At 39.7% G+C, this 22331-nt stretch overlaps 1 protein-coding gene across 6 annotated transcripts in view; it reads left to right on the forward strand.

Annotated features, from left to right (window-relative positions):
• ythdc1 (YTH N6-methyladenosine RNA binding protein C1) overlaps nucleotides 1-22331 on the forward strand; it is a 54493-nt gene that overhangs the window by 30744 nt on the left and 1418 nt on the right. For 3 of the 6 annotated variants that reach the window (XM_060840290.1, XM_060840310.1, XM_060840327.1), the window contains 7 exons: nucleotides 1303-1387; nucleotides 1478-1644; nucleotides 4573-4655; nucleotides 11560-11596; nucleotides 11671-11728; nucleotides 11820-11885; nucleotides 12707-12841. In XM_060840290.1, coding sequence (XP_060696273.1) covers nucleotides 1303-1387; nucleotides 1478-1644; nucleotides 4573-4655; nucleotides 11560-11596; nucleotides 11671-11728; nucleotides 11820-11885; nucleotides 12707-12841 — 631 coding nt within the window. The remainder of the gene's footprint in view (nucleotides 1-1302; nucleotides 1388-1477; nucleotides 1645-4572; nucleotides 4656-11559; nucleotides 11597-11670; nucleotides 11729-11819; nucleotides 11886-12706; nucleotides 12842-22331) is intronic. The other 3 variants (XM_060840299.1, XM_060840317.1, XM_060840335.1) reach the window with 1 other exon arrangement.

Genomic DNA, 22331 nt, shown 5'->3' on the forward strand with positions numbered 1-22331 from the left:
TTAATCTGATTTCAGTGAAGCTGTTTGGAGTGTTCCAGGCATAATAAAATTGTCCGCTGGAAAGTACAATTTCCTGGGCAATTCATTGCAGTGTGCATAATAGAGATTCTGCACCTTCCCCACAAAAGTCTCATCTTCGCTGTATAGCCTGCAGGAAATCTGGACTTGTGTGATACTGTCTTTTTCCTTCACTGCCTTCCCCAGAGTACCGAGAGGGTCATTGCTTTTTGAATAGGATTTTGAGCAACCTGAATAGTTTTTCTCCCCGTAGAATCCCCACAGTGCAAAAACAGACCATTCAGTCCAACAAGGCCTCACCAATCCTCTGAGGAGCATCCCATCCAGATCCATCTCCCTACCCTATCCCTGTAGCCCTGCATTTCCTGTAGCTAATGCACCTAACCTACACATCCCTTAACACTATAGGCAATTAGCATGGTCAGTCCACCTACCTTGCAAATCTTTGGATTTGGGAGCATACTGGAACATCCGGTGGAAACCTGTGCAGATATGGGGAGAATGTGCAAACTCTACACAATCACTTGAAGTTGGAATCAAACCTGGATCCCTGGTGCTGTGAGGCAGCAGTGCTAACTGCTGAACTAATGTACTCTTGAACCTATGTTCAGTCATGTTTTGCATTCCTAATTGCACCAAATGTCCGATGCTCTTCCTTGTGTAGAATTTGGTAATCCATTTGAGCTTGAGCAATTTTAAGTTGGAAGCAACTACATTAAATCTAAATAAGGGTAATTACAAAGGAATGCAGATAGAAGTGTCTGGAGTGGACTCAGGAAGGATTTAACAGAAAAGTCAGTTGTTGAACAATGGAAGACAGTTTTAAAATGTTTCATGACTAGAAACATATATTTGAGAGGCATAATTATAGGAAGGGGGTGAACTAACCATGGTTGACCAGGGAAGTTAAGAATCTTTTCAAGTTGAAAGAAAAAAATGTATTCTGGGAAAGATTAGTGACAAGCCAGAGGATTCAACCAGATTTTAAATGGGAAAGATCATCAACTTGAGACTTGATAAGCCAAATGGTCTACTTGTGCTTCTAAATCGTATGGTCTTATGTCCAAATGTGGGCATGAATTAGTACAGAATTAGTAAGTAACCTGCCTCCCATAATGATTGAGAAGACCAAAGAGTGAAATACTATTTCTAGGAATAATGAAATTAATGAATTAAAAGCTGTATGAATTTCAAACAATTGTGCTTTGCTCTGTTAATGAGCAATTTGAAAGAGGTAGAATATTTGCCCGATATGCTTACTGATGGAAACGTATTCCTTTCCAGACGTGAATTGCCATTCACAAAAACAGGGCATCTTGTAAATCTGTGGAATGAAAACAAGCCAGTTAAAATTGGACGGGATGGGCAGGTATGCAAAACTTACTGTTTCAGACTTATTACAGACTTTGAAATTGCTTGCTTTTTTTAAAATTGTCTCTTTGGGGCTGTGTTTTTTCAGGAAATTGAACCTGAATGTGGCACGCAACTTTGTCTTCTGTTTCCACCGGATGAAAGCATTGACTTGTATCAGTTCATTCATAAAATGCGGCACAAGAGAAGAGTGCATTCTCAGCCACGATCAAGGGGACGGCCTTCTCGACGTGATCCTGTCCGGGAAGTGGGAAGGTTAGAAACGTTCTTTGGACTGATAGTAGGCACTTGTATTGGAATAACATGATGGAGCACTAAGAGTCACCAGTCATGGTACCAGCGATACAGAAGATCACTTTAAAATCCTCATGCCAAGCTGCATGGACTAGTCTGTGGCTTCAGTGAGGATTGCACAGTCTACCCTTGACAGCTCTGGGTGCTTTCGCAGTGGCTTTTCGTCTTCAAGAGTAAAAGAGTGGAGCCATACATGGTTAAAGCATAAATGTCCAGAATGAACTGTAATAAAGAAATGGGGTGATCATATTACTGTTTCCAGTACATGAGTACAGAGTGATACATCCTGTACGTATAGTGGGGTAGAGGAAGTTTGAGGTATTGAATAGAACTAATTAAATTTTGGTGTGGTAGGTGGAGTATAAATTATATTTCTAATTTTTTGCATTTATAATCTTGTGAAAGCCTTTTCTTTCAGGTGTATTCCTGTGGATAATAATGTGCTCTGGGACTTTAAAAGGATCATTATTAATTTTGCAGAAGATGACATCTCATTTTGGGTTAAGTTATGTTATCTTTGTCAAGAAGAGCATTAAATGTGGGACTCTTTCACTTGGTGAAACACCCTGGTCACCGTGATCCATACACGTATTGAAAGTATTCTTTTAAAAAGTATTAGTCTCATGAATATATTTCCATCAAGCTGCTGAGCTTCTGAAAGCATCCACGTGATTAGGTTTTTTTTATAAAGGGAAAATCGATGGCCTTGGAGACCTGGCAACAAACCAGAGAGTGGATGTTGCTGAGTCAGTTTGCAATCTTCCTAGATGTCCACAGTGCCTCTGGACTTTTACAGTTTGAAGCCACCTCATTGAGCAATGCTTATGAACAGTATACAGTTTCCCTCCTAATCCTGGGGGGAGAACAGGGGTGTTAACGTGGTGAAAAAAGCGGAGAATTTCAAAGAACTGATGTAACCAATCTGCTTAGTGCTTTTGCCAGTAGCCATCTATCAAACAACAGATTTAAACCTTTCAATACCCTTCACACTGTCAAAGGACTATGGATTGATTTAGTTTGCTGGGAATGCAGCCTTTGACAAATGTTTCCTTTTATGAAAAGCACCTGTGGTAGGTAGAAAATAATTCAACAATGACCCATTTCATTGATGTAGTGGACTGTCGATTAGGTAGGAGGAAACCTGGCAGTGCCCCTCTCTTTGTGGCTATTATGGACTGTGCGGCCAGCTGTCTTTTGAAGTTATGAGCCAAGGGGTTCACTGTGCTATTTTAAAGGTCTTTGGTGAATGGAATTTATTTTTTTTGCACTGGACTGCAATAGCATTGCTACCACAGCACCTCTACTCAGCCTGCCAGGCCCTCCTTTTATGTTTGTGGCTCACATCATAAGTCATTAGTTGGGACTGCTTTATGAACTTTACTGTCAAATTAAAACCTTCGTTGCGTGGTCAAAAATCAACTACAAGAAGCGGTATGTTCCTCCTTTAACCAGCATTTTTATATGAACTTGCTGTTGTTGCCCTTGTTTTGTTTTGATGATATGGTGAGAAAATTCCATTATTTCTTAACATGTTAATCAGGATCAGTTTTTATCTTCCAAACTATCTCACTATGTTTATTCAAACTGAGGTAACCTGTTTGGATACTGGTTTAATCAGCTCTTCTCTTATTACTAATTATACATAATTCTAAAACTTCTCTATTCATATAGTTAATTGGCATTACTCAATTGGTTTAACTGTTGAATTCAATAGCTTTGCTTGGATTATTTTGAAGCTTTAATGCAAGTTTTAGTTGATATAGAATGTAGCTTTGCTATCCAGGATATACTTACTTATATTTCAGTTCAATAGTGAGAATTGATGTAGAATTAATGAATTTTTCTCACCGTGACAGCTTTTTAATGCTTTTTTTTGTTTTTTTTTAATATATATATAAAGACATATGCAACAGAAAGCTGGAGAAAAGTCATTTAGTATGAACAAAATTGACATCACTCTTCCTGTTGACTTTGGGCTATTAAGGCATTTTATTTAAGGGTTTTGTGTTTTTAATGTTTTATCCCCATGGAGACTGTAGGAATTCAATGTGACTTTAAAGTGCACACTTGAATGAATCCCATTTGTGAATGAGAAAATTCAACATTAATGGTTTTTTTTACCATTACTTATTAAATTTCCATATTATAATACAAATGTGAATTTTAAAACTGACTGCACATGTCCTGTTTAGCAGAAAGAGAATAGGGAAAGTTAAGTTCGATTTTGGGTTTACTAAACTGAGTTTAAGAAAGGTTGTGTTCCAATTTGAAACAGGGTCTCATTACATCTTCCTCTTTGTGGGGATAAAATTGTTTGGGCAGCTGTATTTTAAACTGTAAATTGTTTGAAATGTCTATTCAATCAACTGGAATCATTTAAGAATGAACAAAATGTACACCCCTTTTGTATTCATGTGGTAACATGTATTTTGCATTGCGACTTTTTGAATTTTTTTTTAAAGAAAGTTTTCCGTTGCCATGATATGCATAAAACTAAGCTATCGTGAAATGCAGCTGATCACCTTTGTGCTCAAATGTTTGGTTGTAATTTTCTTTGACTTTTTGAGATCTGAAGATCCAGTCTTTGGAAACTAACAGTAATTGTCCTGCACTCAAAATGAGAAGACGAAGGTTTTTTAAGCTTATTGGTTTAACACATTGTTGACAAGATATGTAATATGCATGGAGTAAAATATCTACACAAATCCAACTGATCAAGCTGATGAACTGTTTCATCAGTGCAATTCATCTGATTAATGAATTGCAGGAAAAGATTCTATATATGTTTGCATTTCTTGATTGCTATTTTAAATTTACATTTGTCAGCTTTTTCAAACATGTGCATAAAATTGTTGTTTCATAATAATTTTGTTTACCTAATTTACGTAGGCGTCGAGCAGAAGAATTTGACTCATATAACACCAGAAAGAGACCAAGGATTGACTACCCACCAGAATTCTCTCAAAGACCAGGTCATTATCTTGTAGCATATTGACGTTTTTGATTTAAAATGTGGCATTTGAATGAAGTTTACCCTCACTCATGACTGCAATTATATCACCTGCAGGTATGTTGAATGGGTACAGTGTTAAGCAATTGGGCTGTGTAATTGCAGTTGAGAGTCTGTGTATCCTTTCTCAAGTTTTCATTCAAACCATGCTACATTGAAACCGAATCAAATCAAATTTCCTAATCAAAATACTAATCAAACATTTTAGAAATTTCAGGTAAGTGCAAATATATATTGCAGTGTACAGGTTTCTCCAGTCCATTTCTGGTATATTAGTGCTGTGATAATTTAGATACACTTGCCCAGTTCACATTGAAAATGGAGAAATGTTTTTCAGGTGTAGCCAATATAAAAGGGAATCTTTAAAAATGCCTGAAGAGGTCTCTTGTGGTTCAGTGGGAATGTCCCTATGTCTGAGCATGGAAGCCTAGCTTCAGGTCCTACCTGCTCCAGAGTTGTCATAACTTCCCTGAATATATTGGTCAAAAAAATCTCTAAATACCTGGAGGACTTTTGTGGTGGGGTGGTAGTGCTGTGTCTCTGGGTTAGGAGGCCTAACTTGTTTGCACCTGCTGCAGAGCAATGTCACAGCATCCCTGAAGAGATTGATTAGAAAATACCTAAAGATGACTACTGTGGTGCAGTGTCTGAATTCAAGCCCTTCCCATGCTAAAGGTGTGTATAACCATCCCTGAGCGGGTTGTGAATACTTGAAGCTGTTGGTAACTGCTACATGACAGGTTACATAGTCCAGATGTACCCACTTCAGGTTAATTCCTAAACCTCAGCAGTGCAATTCAGAAAGCAAAGTAAATCAAATACATTTTATACTGCTGTGATCGCACTCTGTCCTAGTGAGTAACTGAAATATTTGGATTTTACCAAATTGCTATCAGATTTGAATTTGCTACCATTAGTTGGTCCTTTTTCAAAGACAACAAACTGATATTAAGTGGTGGTGTTCAGTAGCAATTTGTATTTATATTATTGGTGCTACAGATTATCATTTCAAGAAGTGTTATCAGAGGAAATGTGTTACTGAGCCGTAAAGCGTACAGACAGATGGCTAAATGTTTGATTGATGTACATTTATTAGTTTGACTTGCAAGAGCAGATGGAGGTGGGAAGGAAATGGAGGAAATTCCAGAGCTTGCCACTGGAAATTGCAAAATGGCTGTTTGATTAAAAGCAGGATTAGAATTGGAGAAACGTAATGATTGGACTTTGTGATGATGTAGCACAGAGTGAGATTATTGAACTCAATGCCTTTTTGGCATAGTCTTCCTGCATGTCACTCAAAAATAAAACCATTGTTCTGGCCTGTTATTTTATTAACAAAATTTGTATGTTTGAATTTTCAAATTGCTGTACTTTTCAGGAGTCTCACATTGGAAATGTGAACTTCATGCTGACATTTACAGCTTTGAATATTTTTACAGCTAAGGGATGCATTACTTTGACTGATGCTTGACTAGCTGCTTCTCCCTGCAGTGGATTAAATGTACAGATTCTCAAGTGTGCCAACCAAAGACTATTGGAAATCTTATTTAGGATGTATACTGAGATTAGCATAAACGAAAAAATGCTGCAGCTGTTTTGCTTTTGTGGGCTGCAGTCTTTGTAGATTTTAAATGCTAATACTCCTTTTGTGGAAAATTGTATAAATTTATAATAAAATTTCCAAGTGCCACTGAAAATTATTTTTGATTAGAATGTGAGAGGTGTGATCATCCTGGCCCAAATTCCAAAAATAAAAGTTCTACACTAGAAGTGCGTTTTTCCAGTGTAGTCCCAGACTACTTATTGCCAACTTGTTTTACTCCAAAAATGAATAAAATGCTTCTATGAACCTTTCTGCCACAACATGGCGTGGAAGAACTTTCTCATAGTTTACATTTTTTGAAAAGTTCCATAACTATAAAGGTCAAGTTGCTGTAGTCTTACTAGACCACAAGACTGCTTCCTCATAAGGAGGAGTTAATTGATAATGGTTTAAAATTATACCCTTTTGGTATAATTTTGCAATGCAAATGTGCTGTCTAGCTGACTGAGCTCAACTGCCCTGTAACTAAAGCTATAATGAAGATAGTGAAGTGCCTTTACCTTTATTCCATTCACCCATATTCCATTCTTGAGTTTTGCTAGCTTGAGACAAACTGGTGAAAGAATTTAGGGTTTAAAGCATGATTGCATACTACTTTTGGCAAATTTTGATTGAATCAGTGTAACTTGGAACACCAGAGCAGAACCTCAAATGAAAGAGCAATATGTAAATTGGTGAATGAAAAGCTTTAAGAATATATTTCTATCTTCTACAAGACACGTTGCTTTCAATTCCGAAACCTTCGTTAACATTAACCTTGAATTTGTTAGTGTTTGTTTGTCAGTTATTTGTTAAAATATCATTGCAAATGCAATTACAGCCTCTCACCATGAGGTGGCAAAGTATTCATCAATTTGGGCAAGTCACGGGCAATCCAATCATTGTTTACAAGAAGTTGTCCAGTGGCACTGAATTAGATTGGATGGGCATTCCAAATGAGAACAATGGCATTCCATTTGTCTAATCTAATTCCTTGTAATTTTACAGAAGTGAATGGCATTTCTCCAACAATGCAATGATTACCTAAAATTAATGTTCACTTTCCTTTTATGAACAAAGTTAAAAACAATTGTGTTGATTAATTTGAAACAATTAATTAATTCTTTTTCATAAGATCATACTTGGTTTTGAGGAATTCCATTCTGGAAGCTGAAAATTAATCTGTTTAAGCAAGTGATTAGAAATCTAAAAAAACATAGAATATGGAATGTGCAACACAGGAATAGACCCTTATGGCCAACAATATCTGTGCTAACCATGGCGTCATTCTAAACTAATCCCGTTTATGTGGTTCTGTTCGCCGAGCTGGGAATTTGTGTTGCAGACGTTTCGTCCCCTGTCTAGGTGACATCCTCGGTGCTTGGGAGCCTCCTGTGATGCGCTTGTGGCCACTACAAACGCCGGAGGAAAGACCACAGAAGCGCTTCACAGGAGGCTCCAAAGCACTGAGGATGTCACCTAGACAGGGGACGAAACGTCTGCAACACACATTCCCAGCTCGGTGAACAGAACCACAACAACGAGCACCTGAGCTACAAATCTTTTCACAAACTTTAATCCCGTTTATCTGCACATGGTCCTGTTCACGTGTCTGTCTAAATGCCTCTTAAGATTTGCTATTATATCTGCTTCGACAACCTCCTCTGCCAGCATGTTTCGGCCACTTGCCACCTGTTTTAAAAAAACTGCCTTGCACATCTCCATTAAGGTTCCCCCCTCACCTTAAACCTATGCCCCCTAGTATTTGACGTTTTCACCCTGTGAATAAGACTATCCACCCTTTGTATGCCTTATAATTTTATATACTTCTATCAGGTCACCCCTCAGCCTCTGACCTTTTCTTTATGGCTTGAAGTTCACTTACTAGCCAAACAGCAGTTTCTTGTAGTATAGTATATTTAAAAAGTTTATGCTTTAGAGCGGTATTTAAAAATTATCTTGATAAGCTTAATACAAAAAGCTTTGACAAATGAACTTTTTCAGCAATGCTAATGTAATTTAACATGTGGGCTGTAAATGCTTTCCTTGTTTACGTTTCAATTTATATATGGTATTTATTTTCCCTCCGACCATTAGGATTAACAGTTTTTTCTAGGAGTGATTTTCTTTCTGAATCTCTACACGTTACAATAGTATTTGCATAATGTTTTTATTTATAATTAATGAGGCTTTGCTATTTTGAACTGAAATGAGACTTTCCTTTTTGGTAGATGGGCTAACTATAGTTTGAATCATAGAAGAGATTTACAATGTCTTGTCTTGACTCTTTGTAGTGAAAACTGGAATAGGCATGCATGCATCAGATGATCTTTGTTTCACTACCTTGTTTCTTTAATTTTAATTTTGTACCAGGTGAAATACAAACATTTTTTTCTTAATGCAGAAGATGCTCTACTGGGGTAGGTTGTTGAGGAACACAGGTGTTTTGGCATTTTATTTCACATGAACTGCCTTTTCCTGTGTTGAATTGTATCCGTACTAAAAGATTACTCCACAAGCAAAAGATAAGTGAATTAGAACAAACAGAACAATGGACTTGTGTTTCTATTGCAAAAGGTTTGAATTGGATTATTGTAATGTTGACCACCTGCCACCATGCTTTGAAAGTATATTTTTAAGGAAAGGAACACATCGCAGAAAGCTGTAATGAATTTGCATAATTGCTTAAATATTGGGTTCATCATAGCCACCTATGGTTTCAGTTCAGCTCTCAGCTCTTGAATTATTCCTAATTGATATTCAGCAAGGATGTTAGACCTCTGTTTAAAACAAAATAAAGCCATAGGAAATATGAAGTGTAGGCCGTTAAGCCAATCGAGCGTCAACATTTCTTGCATCCACTTTCCTGCATTTTCCTATAACCCTTGATTCCCCTACTGATGAAAAATCTATCTTAACTCAGCCTTAAATGTAAACAAGGACTTTGCCACCACTGCTTTCTGTGGCAAAGAATTCCCAAGACTTAACCATTGTCATTTATATAAATGATTTGGCTGTGAGCATAAGAGGTATGATTAATAAGTTTGAAAATGACAGCAAAGTTGAAGGTGTAATGGACAGCGAAGAAGGTTACCTCAGGTTACAATGGGATCTTGATCAGATGGGCCAATGGGCTGAGGAGTTTAATTTAGATGAATGTGAGGTGCTGCATTTTGGGAAAGCAAATCTTTAACAGGGCGTATACACTTAATGGTAAGGTCCTAGGAAGTATTGCTGAACAAAGAGACCTTGCAGTGCAGTTTCATAGCTCCTTGAAAGTAGATTCTGGATCAGTGGTGCTGGAAGAGCTGGAAAAGCCCCAAGGGCTTTTGCCCGAAACATCGATTTCGCTGCTCGTTGGTGCTGCCTGAACTGCTATGCTCTTCCAGCACCACTGATCCGGAATCTGGTTTCCAGCATCTGCAGTCATTGCTTTTACCTCCTTGAAAGTAGAGTCACAGATAGATAGGGTAGTGAAGAAGGCGTTTAATATGTTTTCCTTATTGGTCAGAGTATTGAGTAACAGGGTTTGGGAAGTCATGTTGCGGCTGCATAGGACATCAGTTAGGCCACGTTTGGAATATTGTGTGCAGTTCCGGTCTCCTTCCTAGAGGAACGATATTATGAAACTTGAAAGGATTCAGAAAAGATTGATAAAGGTGTTGCTAGGGTTGGAGGATTTGAGCTTTGTGGAAAGGTTGAAGAGGCTGAGGCTGTTTTCCCTGGAGAGTTGGAGACTGAGGGTGACCTTATAGAGGTTTATAAAATCATAAGGGGCATAGATAAGGTAAATAGACAACGTCTTTTCCCTGGGGTGGAGTCCAGAACCAGAGGGCATAGGTTTAGGGTGAGAGGGGAAAGATATAAAAGAGACTTGAGGGGCAACTTTTTCACGCAGAGGGTGGAACGTGTGTGAAATGTGCTGCCAGAGAAAGTGATGGAGGCTAATACAATTGCAACATTTAAAAGGCATCTGAATGGATATATGAATAAAAAGGGTTTGGAGGGATATGGGCCAAGTGCTGCCAAGTGGGACTAGATTAGGTTGGGATACCTGGTGGGCATGGACAGGTTGGACCGAAGAGTCTCTTTCCGTGCTGTACATTTCTGTGATTCAGTCTGAAATTGGGATCCCTTAATTCTGAGACTGCCTTCTAGTCCTAGACTCTCCCACAAGGGCAGACATCATCTCAGCATTTACCCCAGGCCTCTTCTTAATCCTTCATCCTTCAATGAGATCACCTGTCATTCTTCTAAACTCCAGTGAGTAGAGTTATTTAGCCTTTGCTCATAAAGCAACCTTCCATACCAGAATACCAATAAACCTCTTCTGAATTGCCTCAAATGAAGTGAATTTTTCCTTAAAATGAGCCAAAACTGTTCTCATTGCTCTGGATGTGGTCTCGCCAACACCCTGTACAGTTGAAGTAAGAATTCTTTATTCTTGAAATAAAGGTCAATATTCCATTAGCCTCTCATATTACGTATATGCTAGCTTTCTTTGTTTCATGTGCAAGTGCACCATAGTCTGTTTGTATTGCAGGTTTCAGGCATTTTTCTCTATTTAAATAATCTTCTGTAGTTTTGTCCTCCCGCAAAATGGACAACTTCATATTTCCCACATTATATTTCATTTGTCAACTTTTGCCCACTTAACCTATCAGAATCTTTCTGTAATCTTGTATCCTTCTTGCAACCTGCTTTTCCATTTGATGATTTGCAAATTTGGCTACAGTTCATTCACTTCTTTCCTCCTCAGTCATTACAATCTGTTGCAAACATTTTTGGTACCCCATTAAGAATAAGGAAAAAGAACAAATTACCTGTAGCATTGGTCCATGAGCAGTTAGTTTTCTTTTGGATACAAGTATGTTGATGGCTTTGGTAGAAGCTTCAAGCTCATTAAAAATAAATAATATTTTATAAGAGTTGACTAAGCAATATTGAATGGGATATTCAAACATAAATGACAAAAATGTTAATTAGCATCATCAAAAACTGTCACCAAGAAATATTTGCCTTGTGCAAAAGTTTTTGTTAATTTATAGGTAGATGGTTGTAACTTGGGTTTTTTTGGACACTTCGAACCATGAAGGTTACTGTCAGTTGAAAATATTTTTAAATGCGTACAATACCCTACAGGTCGGTTGAAACAATATGTAGAAGTTTCCATGCTTCTGATTAAAATCATGAATAAAACTATTAACTGTACTAATTAAATGGTTTCTTGTGTAAATGATAATTGCACAAAACATTTCTTGTTAATATGTTAATCTTTGGGCAGGATACATGAAGGATCCACGGTACCAAGAAGTAGAGAGGTAGGTTGTATAAATGAAATATTTCTCACATTAACATTTTAATTTCACTTGAATAAATTAATTCATAATTTCAGAACTTTATATTCCTACAGACGATTTTCCGGCGTTAGACGTGATGTATTTCTGAATGGAGTAAGTGATTTTCTTTCACATTTGTGTTAGTGTATTAGTAAATGCATTTCAAAGCCTGCTTTCAATCTACAAGTATGTCTTTTATTCACAGTCCTACAATGATTACATGAGGGAATTTCATCACAGCATTGGTCCACCACCACCTTGGCAGGGAATGGTGAGTTACAAAGATATGCTCTGCATGGTAAAGGACTTTTACCCATTGTTGAAAATGTGTTACTGGAAAAGCGCAGCAGGTCAGGCAGCATCCAAGGAACAGGAAGTTCGACGTTTCGAGGGCTTATGCCTGAAACGTCGAACTTCCTGTTCCTTGGATGCTGACTGACATGCTGCGCTTTTCCAGCAACACATTTTCAGCTCTGATCTCCAGCATCTGCAGACCTCACTTTCTCCTCAAAGATTTTACCCATTATTGTTTGGTTATTCAAATCTGGTATAAATGGTTTAGTTCAAATAGGTAATTTTGTTTGCAACTTTCCATACGCTGTCTTTTATCTTCCACTGATGGAAAATGCTATTCTTGGTGGGCAAGCACCAAGTATGTGATGAAAGAAATTTAAAAAAAAAAACAAAAATTCTTAATTTTTCTCTTGCAATCCACTTTGTCTCCATGCAGCGGTTCTATTTTTGAAATGCCAGTTCTTGAAATGCTTGCAAGTCATAAATCCAGCTGTGTGGTAACCTATCCAGTATTTGTAGCAGTGTCTACATGTTCTGGAGGTTAAGTTGTCCTCTTTTTATGTCACTCCTACTGAAGAGAAAATGCGTGACTGTTTTGGGGCTGACTACAGTTGGCCTGGATGTCTGAATCTCCTGTGTTCTTTGCAACATTGTTGTAAAGCCTTGTATGCAAAGTGGTGTAGTGATTGTGAGCACTGTTAGTTCGACAATGGATAAACTGAATGTATTTTCACAGTTTAAAAAATTGGCAAATAAAGATACGGATGCTTGTTTATACTTTGTCCTTGTAATTTACAGCCACCTTACCCTGGTATGGAGCAGGCTCCACATCATCCTTATTATCAACATCATCCACCACCACCTCAGGCACATCCACCATATTCTGGGCATCATCCAGTCCCACATGAAGCCCGATACAGAGACAAGCGAGTGGTATGTACAGTAGGTGCACCTTGTGCAAAATTACTGCAGCGCTCTTACTGATGATTGCAGCAACACTGATCCTGTGTTCAGGTCTTACTGGTCCTGTTAATTTCTGTTTGAGTAATAATTAATTTTCTGTTTGATAAGGGGAGATGGCAATACTAGTATTGCATATGATGTAGAAGCAAAAGTAGGCCATTGAGGCCATTGAGCCCTATTCTGTCATTCTGTAAGATTGTGGCTGATCTGATAATCCTCAGCTCCACTTTCCTGCCTTTTGCTGATGACCATTGATCTTTTATCGATTAGAAGTCCATCTGTCTCAGCATTGGATATACTTCACAACTTTGCCTTGGCTGCCTTCTGTGGTAGAAAATTCCACAGATTTGGTACCTTCTGATAGAAGAAATCTCCCCTCATCTCTGTCTTAAATGTACAGCTTCATGAACTTTCTCTTGTTTGCCTCTAATACCAGTAAAACTTCCCCTAGGAAAGGGGCCCAAAACTGTTCAAAGTATTCTATCTATAGTCGGAACAAACACTTGTATAGTTTTAGCAAAACTACCCTGTCTCGACGCTCGATTCCCTTTGAAATAAAGGCCAACATTCCTTTTGCCCTCCCTGTTACCTACACAACTTTGAATGTTAGCTTTTTGTAACTCCAGTCGTGGATTCATTAGCCAAGTTAGTGTGTTTTTATGCAAACGGTTTTTCGCCTCACTAGGTGGCATCGGTGCCTTTTTGATAAGGTGTTGGTGCTTTGTCCAGCCTGGTATTTATATGCCTCTGTTTGTTAGTACTTCCATTTCTATATCTGAATGGCTTGTATATGGGGTCCAGTTCAATGTCTGTTGATTGAGTTCCGGTTGGAGTCCCAGCCTTCCAGGAATTCTCTGGTGTCTGTTTCACCTGTGCTAGGATGGTTACTTTGTCCCACTTGAATTTGTGTCCTTCATTGTCTGTGTGGTTGGAAATGAGAGAGTACTGGGCATGTCTGGCAGTGGCAAGCTGATACTTGTGCACTTTTATGGTCAGTTTTCTTCCTGTTTGTCTTCTGTAGTGGTTTTCACAGTCTTTACGTGGTATCTTGTAGGTAACGTTTGTCCTGTTGGATGTGGGTGTTAGGTCTTTAACCTTTGTGAGGAGCTGGTGGAAGGTGTTTATTGGTTTGTCAGCAATTAAGATTCGTAAAGGTCTGAGTCGTTGGGTGGTTATCTCTGATTATGTTTTTGATGTACGGTATGCTTGCAATCATATCTGTTTTCTTTGGGTTTGTCCCGTAAGTAGCAGAAGGTAGTGCACTTGGGGTACCCTTTTCATTTAAATCCTTTGAATGCGTGTTCCTGTTCTGCCTTCTGGAGTTCTGGATTGCTGCGGTGTGTCCATGCCTGTTTAAATAATGACCAAATGCAGCTCCGTTTATGGGTGCTGGGCTGGTTGCTGTTATAGTTTAGTATCTGTTTGGTGTGAGTGTTCTTCCTGTCCACACTAGTCTGGAGTTCCCCAGTAGGTGTGCATTCTGCTAATATGTCCAGGAAGGGAGTGTGCTGTTGTTTTCTTCTTCTTTCGTGAACTTTATTCCGGTGAGGATGTTACAGATATGGTGATGGGTTTCTTCTAGTTGTGTATATTTAATGGCGACAAAGGTGTCATCTACATACCCATATCCAGAGTTTAGGTTGGATTGTGGGCAGAGCTATTCGTTCTAAGTATTGCATAGGTCTAGTAGTTTTAATATGCTGTTCTTATTGATGCTGCTGGCGTCATGAGGTGTTCTAGTAACCGCTTCGTCCAATAATGTAGCAATGGTATCCTTTACTCGGTTGAAGTCTATAGATGTGAAGAGTGCTGTTACATCAAATGAAATCATTATTTCATCCAGTTCTGTTGTGGTGTTTCTGATGTTGAGGAACTCTTGGGAGGAGTGAATGGAGTGGTTGGAGTTTTCTATTAGGTGTTTCAGTCTTCTTTGCAGCTCATTGGCTAGCCTGTGATTCATACACAAGTACTTCCAAATCCCTGTGTACTGTAGCTTTAGAGTCATATTGTCATTCAGCATAGAAACAAGTCCTTGGCCCACCTTATCTATGCCAACATCAAACTACATTAATCCCATTTTCCTACATTTGGTCCATAATCTACTATGATCTGGCATTTTTAAGTACTCGTCCAGATGCTGCTTGAGTGTTGAGAGTACTGAGCTCCAACACAGTCAGACAGGATGTTCCATATATCTACCACTTTCTGGGTAAAAAAAAAATTCTTCGGATCTCTAAATCGCTTCCGCCTCACCTTCGAACCACATTAGCTATCTATCAGTCTTCTGGCACTTCACCTGTGGCCAGCAAAGTATTAAATATATCCACCAGGACTCCAGCAATCACCTCCCATAGCAGCTCACAATGCATTTCATCAAGCCCAGGGGATTTGTGCACCTGTATGTCTGCTAAAATATTGAATACTACCTCCATGTTAATATTAGCGTTTTCTAGAACTTCACTATCCTAACATCACCAGCTGCAATGTCTGCTCTGAATACAGATCAATTATTTGTTTAAGCGCTCACCCAAGCCCACTTATTCCACGCATATGTTGCTGCTTTGGTTTCCAGAAGTCCCATTGTTTCTCTGGTAATCCTTGTGCTCTTAATACACTTACAAAAACCTTGGCGTTTTCCTTGATCCTCTCTGCCAAAGATATTCCGTGGCTCCTCTTTGGCAATCCTAACTTCTTTATGAATAACACTCTGTATGTTTGAAAGGCCTCCCCTATTTTTAATGTGCTGAATCTGACATATGATTCATTCGTTTTCTTTTTCTAACTCTCTGTCCCTTGACGTCCAAGGTACTATGGATTTACTCCCTTGCCGTTAAGAGAAACATGCTGGCACTGAATTCTCTCTCTATAACTTTTAAAAGACACTCTCACTTTCCAAAGTTAGATTTATCTGCAAGTAGCTGCTCTCAGTTTATGCTTACCAGAACCCCACTTGTGATAGTGACCCCCCCCCCCCCCCCCCCCCCAAAAAAAACAAACCTCTCCACCTTCCTGGACACACACTCTTTGCATAAGCTTAAGAGTTATAGCCCCAGTTAACAAAATGTTCTATCCCCACTCAAACCACTTGACCAGCTTCATCTAGCTTAGACCGAACACTGGTCCATCTCTGGTAGGCCTATCTACTGGTGCAGAAAGCACAAAGCTGAAGTCTCCTATCGTTATAACTCTGTATCTCTTTCACCTTTCTGTGATTTCCCTTCATATCTGCAGCTCATCTGTTTTCCTTGAAGCTGAAGGGTGATGTTACAGAGGTTTATAAAATCATGAGGGGCATGGATAGTGTAAATAGACAAGATCTTTTCCCTGGGTTGGGTCAGTCCAGAACTAGAGGGCATAGTTTAGAGTGAGAGGGGAAAGATTTAAAAAGGAATTAAGAGGCAACTTTTTCATGCAGAGGATGGTGCATGTATGAAATGAGCTGCCAGAGGAAGTGGTGGAGGTTGGTACAATTCCAGCATTTGAAAGGCATCTGGATGCCTATATGAATAGGGAGAGTTGAGAGGGATATTGGTCAATTGCTGGCACATGGGACTAGATTAATTTAGGATATCTGGTCAGCATGGACAAGTTGGATCGAAGGTCTGTTTTCTTGTACATCTCTCTGATTGTTGGGAAGCATGTAGAATAATCCTTTTCTGATTCCTTCTTTCTATCACGACTTAGTGATTGCAACAATACTATATTCCTGTGTGTTGATCAACGCTCTTAAATTCATCCCCCTTACTGGTTGAGCTTCTTGCACTAAAATAGATACAACTTCAGTTTTCTAGAAATTTAGCTTTCCATATGCCTTATCCAGCCTGTGTCTTTGCCTCTTGCACTGATCTACATCTAATTGGATTTGGTCTTGATTTCTGCCCCCTCACCCTGCCAGATTAGTTTCAAATCTTTCAGCAAGGATGTTGGACCCATTCTGATTTAGGTGTTACTCATCCAGCTGGTACAGATCCCACGTACTCCAGAAACTGTCCAAATGATCCAAAAATCTTTAAAAACCCCTCAGGTCCATAATATCCCTTTTAGCCACATGTTAATCTGGCCTATCTTCCTATTTCCATACTCAGCAGTTTTTCTTTGATCTACTACCTAACTCTCTCAATTCCTGCTGCAGGATTTTTTTTAAACCCATGTTGGTTTATGTATGTACCATGTACCATGACTGCTGGTTGATCATATTCCCTCTTCAGAATGCCTTGCAGCTGCTCTGAGAATCCTGACCTTGGCAGAAATGCACCATTCGAAAATCTCGTTTCTTGTCACAGAACGGCCTGTCAGTTCCCCTTACAATCAAGTCTCTAAAGTCCTCCCAGTATTTTTTCCCCTACCTGGCTGTGCAATAAAGCCAACTGTGGTGCCACAAACTTGGCTGTTGCTTCTACTGGTTTCCTCTGAGAGAGCCCAACCCCTAAAAACGTAGTATTAAAAGCTGCATATCTGTTTGAAATGGGGTTGGCCACAGTGAACTCCTGCTGCTTGACCATGCATACTAGTCATTTTGGTGATCAGCTGGTGTAGCCCTTAATTGTGATGTGATCAGTTCACTAAATGTGACTTCCTCAGCATATGGGCACTTCATAGTGAGTCCAGCCATTCCATACAGTCAAAACTGCAGTTGAACATACTTCTTGAATATGTGGTCATCGTGGACACTGGAAGTGTGACTGATTTACTGCAGCTTTCCATGTAGCTGCGTTCCTCTGCCATTCTGAACTTCCCCAACTACAAAAAATAAAGTCAGAGTCATACAGCAGAGAAACAGACCCTTAGGACATAATCCTAAACATAACTAACCCCACCTACCTGTGTTTGGCCCAAGTTTCTCCAAACTTTTCTTCTTCGTGTACTTATCCAAATTTCATTTAAAAGTAGTTGTTGTACTCTGATCCACCAGTTCCTTCAGATGTTCCATACACGAACTACTGTTTTAATAAAATATTGCCCCCATGTCCTTTTTAAATCTTTAACCCCTATCCTTAAAAATATGGCCCCTACTCTTGAAATCTCCCATCCTAGGGAAAAGACACCTGCCGTTCACTTTATCTATACCCCTCATGTCTGAAAGCCTCCTATGCTCCAGTGGAAAAGAAGTCCTAGCCTATCCAGCCTCTCCCTTTAATCAAGCCTTCCATTCCTGGCAATATCCTGGTAAATTTTCCCTGAACCCTCTTCAGGGTTAACAGGGTGACCAGAACTGCACATAGTACTCCAGAAGAGGCCTCACCAATATGCTGTACAACCTCAACATGACCTTCCAACTCCTATATTCAATGATCTGAGCAATGAAGGCAATCCTCCTAAATGTCTCTTTTATCACCTTTTCTACTTGGAAAGCACACTTTAAAGAATTATGTACCCGAATCCCTTGGTGTCTCTGCTCTGCAACTGTACCCACTTTTTAATTGTATAAGTTCCACCCTTGTTTGGTTCACCAAAATGCATAACCTTGCATTTTTCCAAATTTAACTCCATTTGCCATTCCTCAGCCCATTGACCCAATTGATCAAGATCTCTGTAATCTTGGATAATCTTCCTTGTCCACAATACTACCAATTTTTGGTGTCATTTGCAAAATTACTAACCATGCCTTCTATATTCTCATCTAAATCACATATAAATAACTAACAAAAGTGGACCCAGCACTGATCCCTGTGGGATACCACTAGTCACAGGCCTCCATTCCGTTAAACAACCCTCTACAACCATTCTGTCCCCTGCTGTTATGCCAATTTTGTATCTAGTTGGTAAGCTCATCCTGAGAGTTATGTGATCTAACTTTACTAATTAGTTTCCCATGTCAAAGGCTTTACTAAAATCCAAGTAAACAACATCTACCACTCTGCCATTATCAATCCTTTTGTTTACTTCCTTAAAGTTAATCAAGTTTGTGAGGTATGATTTCACTTGCACAAAACCATGCTGGCTACCTCTAATGATTTCATACTTTTCCAAATTAGAATCACCTCCAACAGCTTACCCACCACTGAAGTCAGACTTGCAGGTCCATAGATCCCAGGCTGTTTCTTAGATTCCTTTTTAAAAAAAGGCACAATATTAACTAGTGTATGGTTATCGGGCACCTTACCTGTAATTATAGATGATACAAATATTTCTGAAAGAGGCCCTGCAATTTCCCCCTAACTTTCCACAACATCTTGGGATGCATTAGATCTGACCCCAGAGGTACATCCACTTTTTTTATATTTTCTAAGGTCTATAGCACATCCCTCTTATGTAATGTGAACTGTTTTCAAAACATCAGTGTTTATTTTCTAGCCTCCATTTCTTCCACAACAAAACTCGACAGAAAATATTCCCATAATATCTCTCCCATCAAAGGTAATCTCTTTTCTCTTTCTTTCACTCTGCCCACCGCCTCTCGTCTGCGTTCGCTCAATCCCTCCCCCCATCTCCCTCTCTTCCCGCCCCCCATCTCCCCCTCTTCTTCCCTCACCCACATCTCCCTCTCTTCCCTCACCCACATCTCCCTCTCTTCCCTCACCCACATCTCCCTCTCTTCCCTCACCCACATCTCCCTCTCTTCCCTCACCCACATCTCCCTCTCTTCCCTCACCCACATCTCCCTCTCTTCCCTCACCCACATCTCCCTCTCTTCCCTCACCCACATCTCCCTCTCTTCCCTCATCCACATCTCCCTCTCTTCCCTCACCCACATCTCCCTCTCTTCCCTCACCCACATCTCCCTCTCTTCCCTCACCCACATCTCCCTCTCTTCCCTCACCCACATCTCCCTCTCTTCCCTCACCCACATCTCCCTCTCTTCCCTCACCCACATCTCCCTCTCTTCCCTCACCCACATCTCCCTCTCTTCCCTCACCCACATCTCCCTCTCTTCCCTCCCCCACCCACATCTCCCTCTCTTTCCTCACCCCCCCACATCTCCCTCTCTTCCCTCACCCACATCTCCCTCTCTTCCCTCACCCACATCTCCCTCTCTTCCCTCCCCCACCCACATCTCCCTCTCTTTCCTCACCCCCCCACATCTCCCTCTCTTCTCCCTCCCCATCTCTTTTCTCTTTCTTTCACTCTGCCCTCTGCCTCTCGTGTGCATTCGTTCAATCCCCCCCCAAATCTCCCTCTCTCCCCCCCACATCTCCCTCTCTTCCCCATCCCACATCTCCCTCTCTTCCCCCCACTCTCTCTTCCCCTCTCCCCCCACTGCTCCGTCTCTTCTCCCCCCCCACCACTGCTCCCTCTCCTTCTCTCCCCCCCCTCCCCCCCCCTCCCCCCACAGCTCCCTCTCTCCCTCCCTAATCTCCCTCTCTTCCCCCCCTCAGTCATTTGTCCTGCCTTATTAACCAACAGAATGTCAAGTTTTGCACCTTCTCTAGTTGGAGCATTTGTGTATTGATAAACAAGATTTTTTTGAACACTCTTAATAAGTTCTTCTTCATTCAAACCTTTAACACTATGGCAGTCCCAATAAATGTTTGGAAAATTAAAATCCCCTATTATTACAATCTTTATTCTTACTCATAAATGAAGTCTGTCTAAATATTTTTTCTTCAGTTTCTCTCTCACTATTAGGGGGTGGGCTATAATACAAACCCATCAAAGTGGTCATTCCTTATTTCGAATTTCAACCCCATATACTGTCACTGGACATCTAAAACCCGGGGCATTGAGCTGCCCGTCCTGTCTGTCCCTCAGCCAAGTTTCTGTACTGGCTGTGATTTCCTAATCCCATATCCCCAAAAGTCCCTTGAATGCATCAGCCTTACCTGTAAGACTCACTTGCATTGAAATAAACACAGTTTAATACTTCAGAGTTACTTCTTTCTCTGACTTGCTCTTGTCTGACTTTTCGAATTAGCTTGCTGTTTTCAGATTTATTACCGTCCTCTTGTATCTTTCTATTTATGATACTACTTACCTCCCTCTCTAATAGTTCAGTCTCCCTTAGTAGAACTAGCTGTTCACTACTAAGATATTTGCCCCTTTCCAGTTCAAGTGAAACCTAACCTTTTTGAACATATCTTTGCTGTCCCAGAAGAGATCCCAATGATCCAAGAACCTGAATCCCTGAACATTACACCACCCCACCTGCCATTGATTTATCTCCTTTATCTTTTTATTCCTACCCTTATTCGAGCTTGGCACTGAGAGCAAACCAGACTAGGAACCAATTAGTCAACCTTGCCCACAAAATTGACCCACTTATCCCGACTCTCTTTTCTACAGTCAGTTGTGATTTAATGTGATAGGTTTATTCTTGTGCGAATCGTGTTGTAAGACAATTGCGCAATAGCCACGCCATTTAAATAATGGGGGCAGAATCGCATTATAGCCAGTACAGGTAAGGAAATTTTGCATTCTATGTCTTTTTTAAAAAAAGGTTCTTCAGTCATATTAAATAAACAGTGTTATAGCAGAACTGACTGTATTTGTTTGCCAATTCTCTATCCATGCTAATGTACTACCTCCCAGCACCGTGGGCTCTTAAGTATGTGCATTCACTGCTTCTAGTTTATCAATCTTGCCTGTTACCACGTCAAAGAATTCTAGTAAATTCACCTAGTATGATTTCCCCTTCATGACACCATCCTGACTCTGCCTGATTATTTAGTGTATTTTTTAAATGCTGTGCTATTACAGCCTTTATAATAGATGCTAACATTTTCCCAAGAATAGTTAAGCTATCTGGTCTATAGATGCCTGATTTTTCTGTGCTTTCCTTTTTAATTAAAGCTGTTACATAGGCAATATAATCAATTTTCTAATCTTCTAGGACTTTTCCAGAATGTAAGGGTTCCTAGAAGTTTACTACCAGTGTTTCCACTTCGAATGCGTTGTACTGTGATATCACTAACTCCCTACATAATACACGTCATCTGGATTTTGTCAACATTTGCTGAAGCCCGAATTAGAGAGCGTAGTTCTATAGGGAAGCTATGTGTTTGACCATGCAAAAGGCCTCCCTTGATTTTGCATTAACTCATTGATACTTCAATACCAGATACAACAATCTTTTTGAAACTGCTTATAAAGAAGTTAACTGTCTGTGGTTCTAATTACTGCAGTTTGCGCTGCCTGCTTAGGTGCTAAAGTTCTTAATGCGATCACCATTACCTCATAGAACGACAGATACTTTTCAGAGCAACACTTCATAAATATGAGTGGAGGTGAAAAAGGAATGGATTTAAGCTCATTGAATTCAATCACTGTCAGTTTGGACATTTGGGCATTTACTTTGTTTTTAAAAATCCATAAGATTTGTGGGAAAAATGTGGGGAAACATTGAATGTTGTTTATTTTAAATATTACTACTTGAAGCTAGTGTACTTTTTACAAATTGGGTTTAGTCAGTCAAAATATTTGTTGAAATGACTTCAGACACTTGTTTAACGTTATGATGGGATATTAAAAACTCGAGGGAGATTTATCATAGTGTTATTGTAATCTAGTTTTTAATAAACTGTGC

Source organism: Hemiscyllium ocellatum, chromosome 2, assembly GCF_020745735.1.
Source record: "Hemiscyllium ocellatum isolate sHemOce1 chromosome 2, sHemOce1.pat.X.cur, whole genome shotgun sequence".
Lineage (NCBI taxonomy): Eukaryota > Metazoa > Chordata > Chondrichthyes > Orectolobiformes > Hemiscylliidae > Hemiscyllium > Hemiscyllium ocellatum.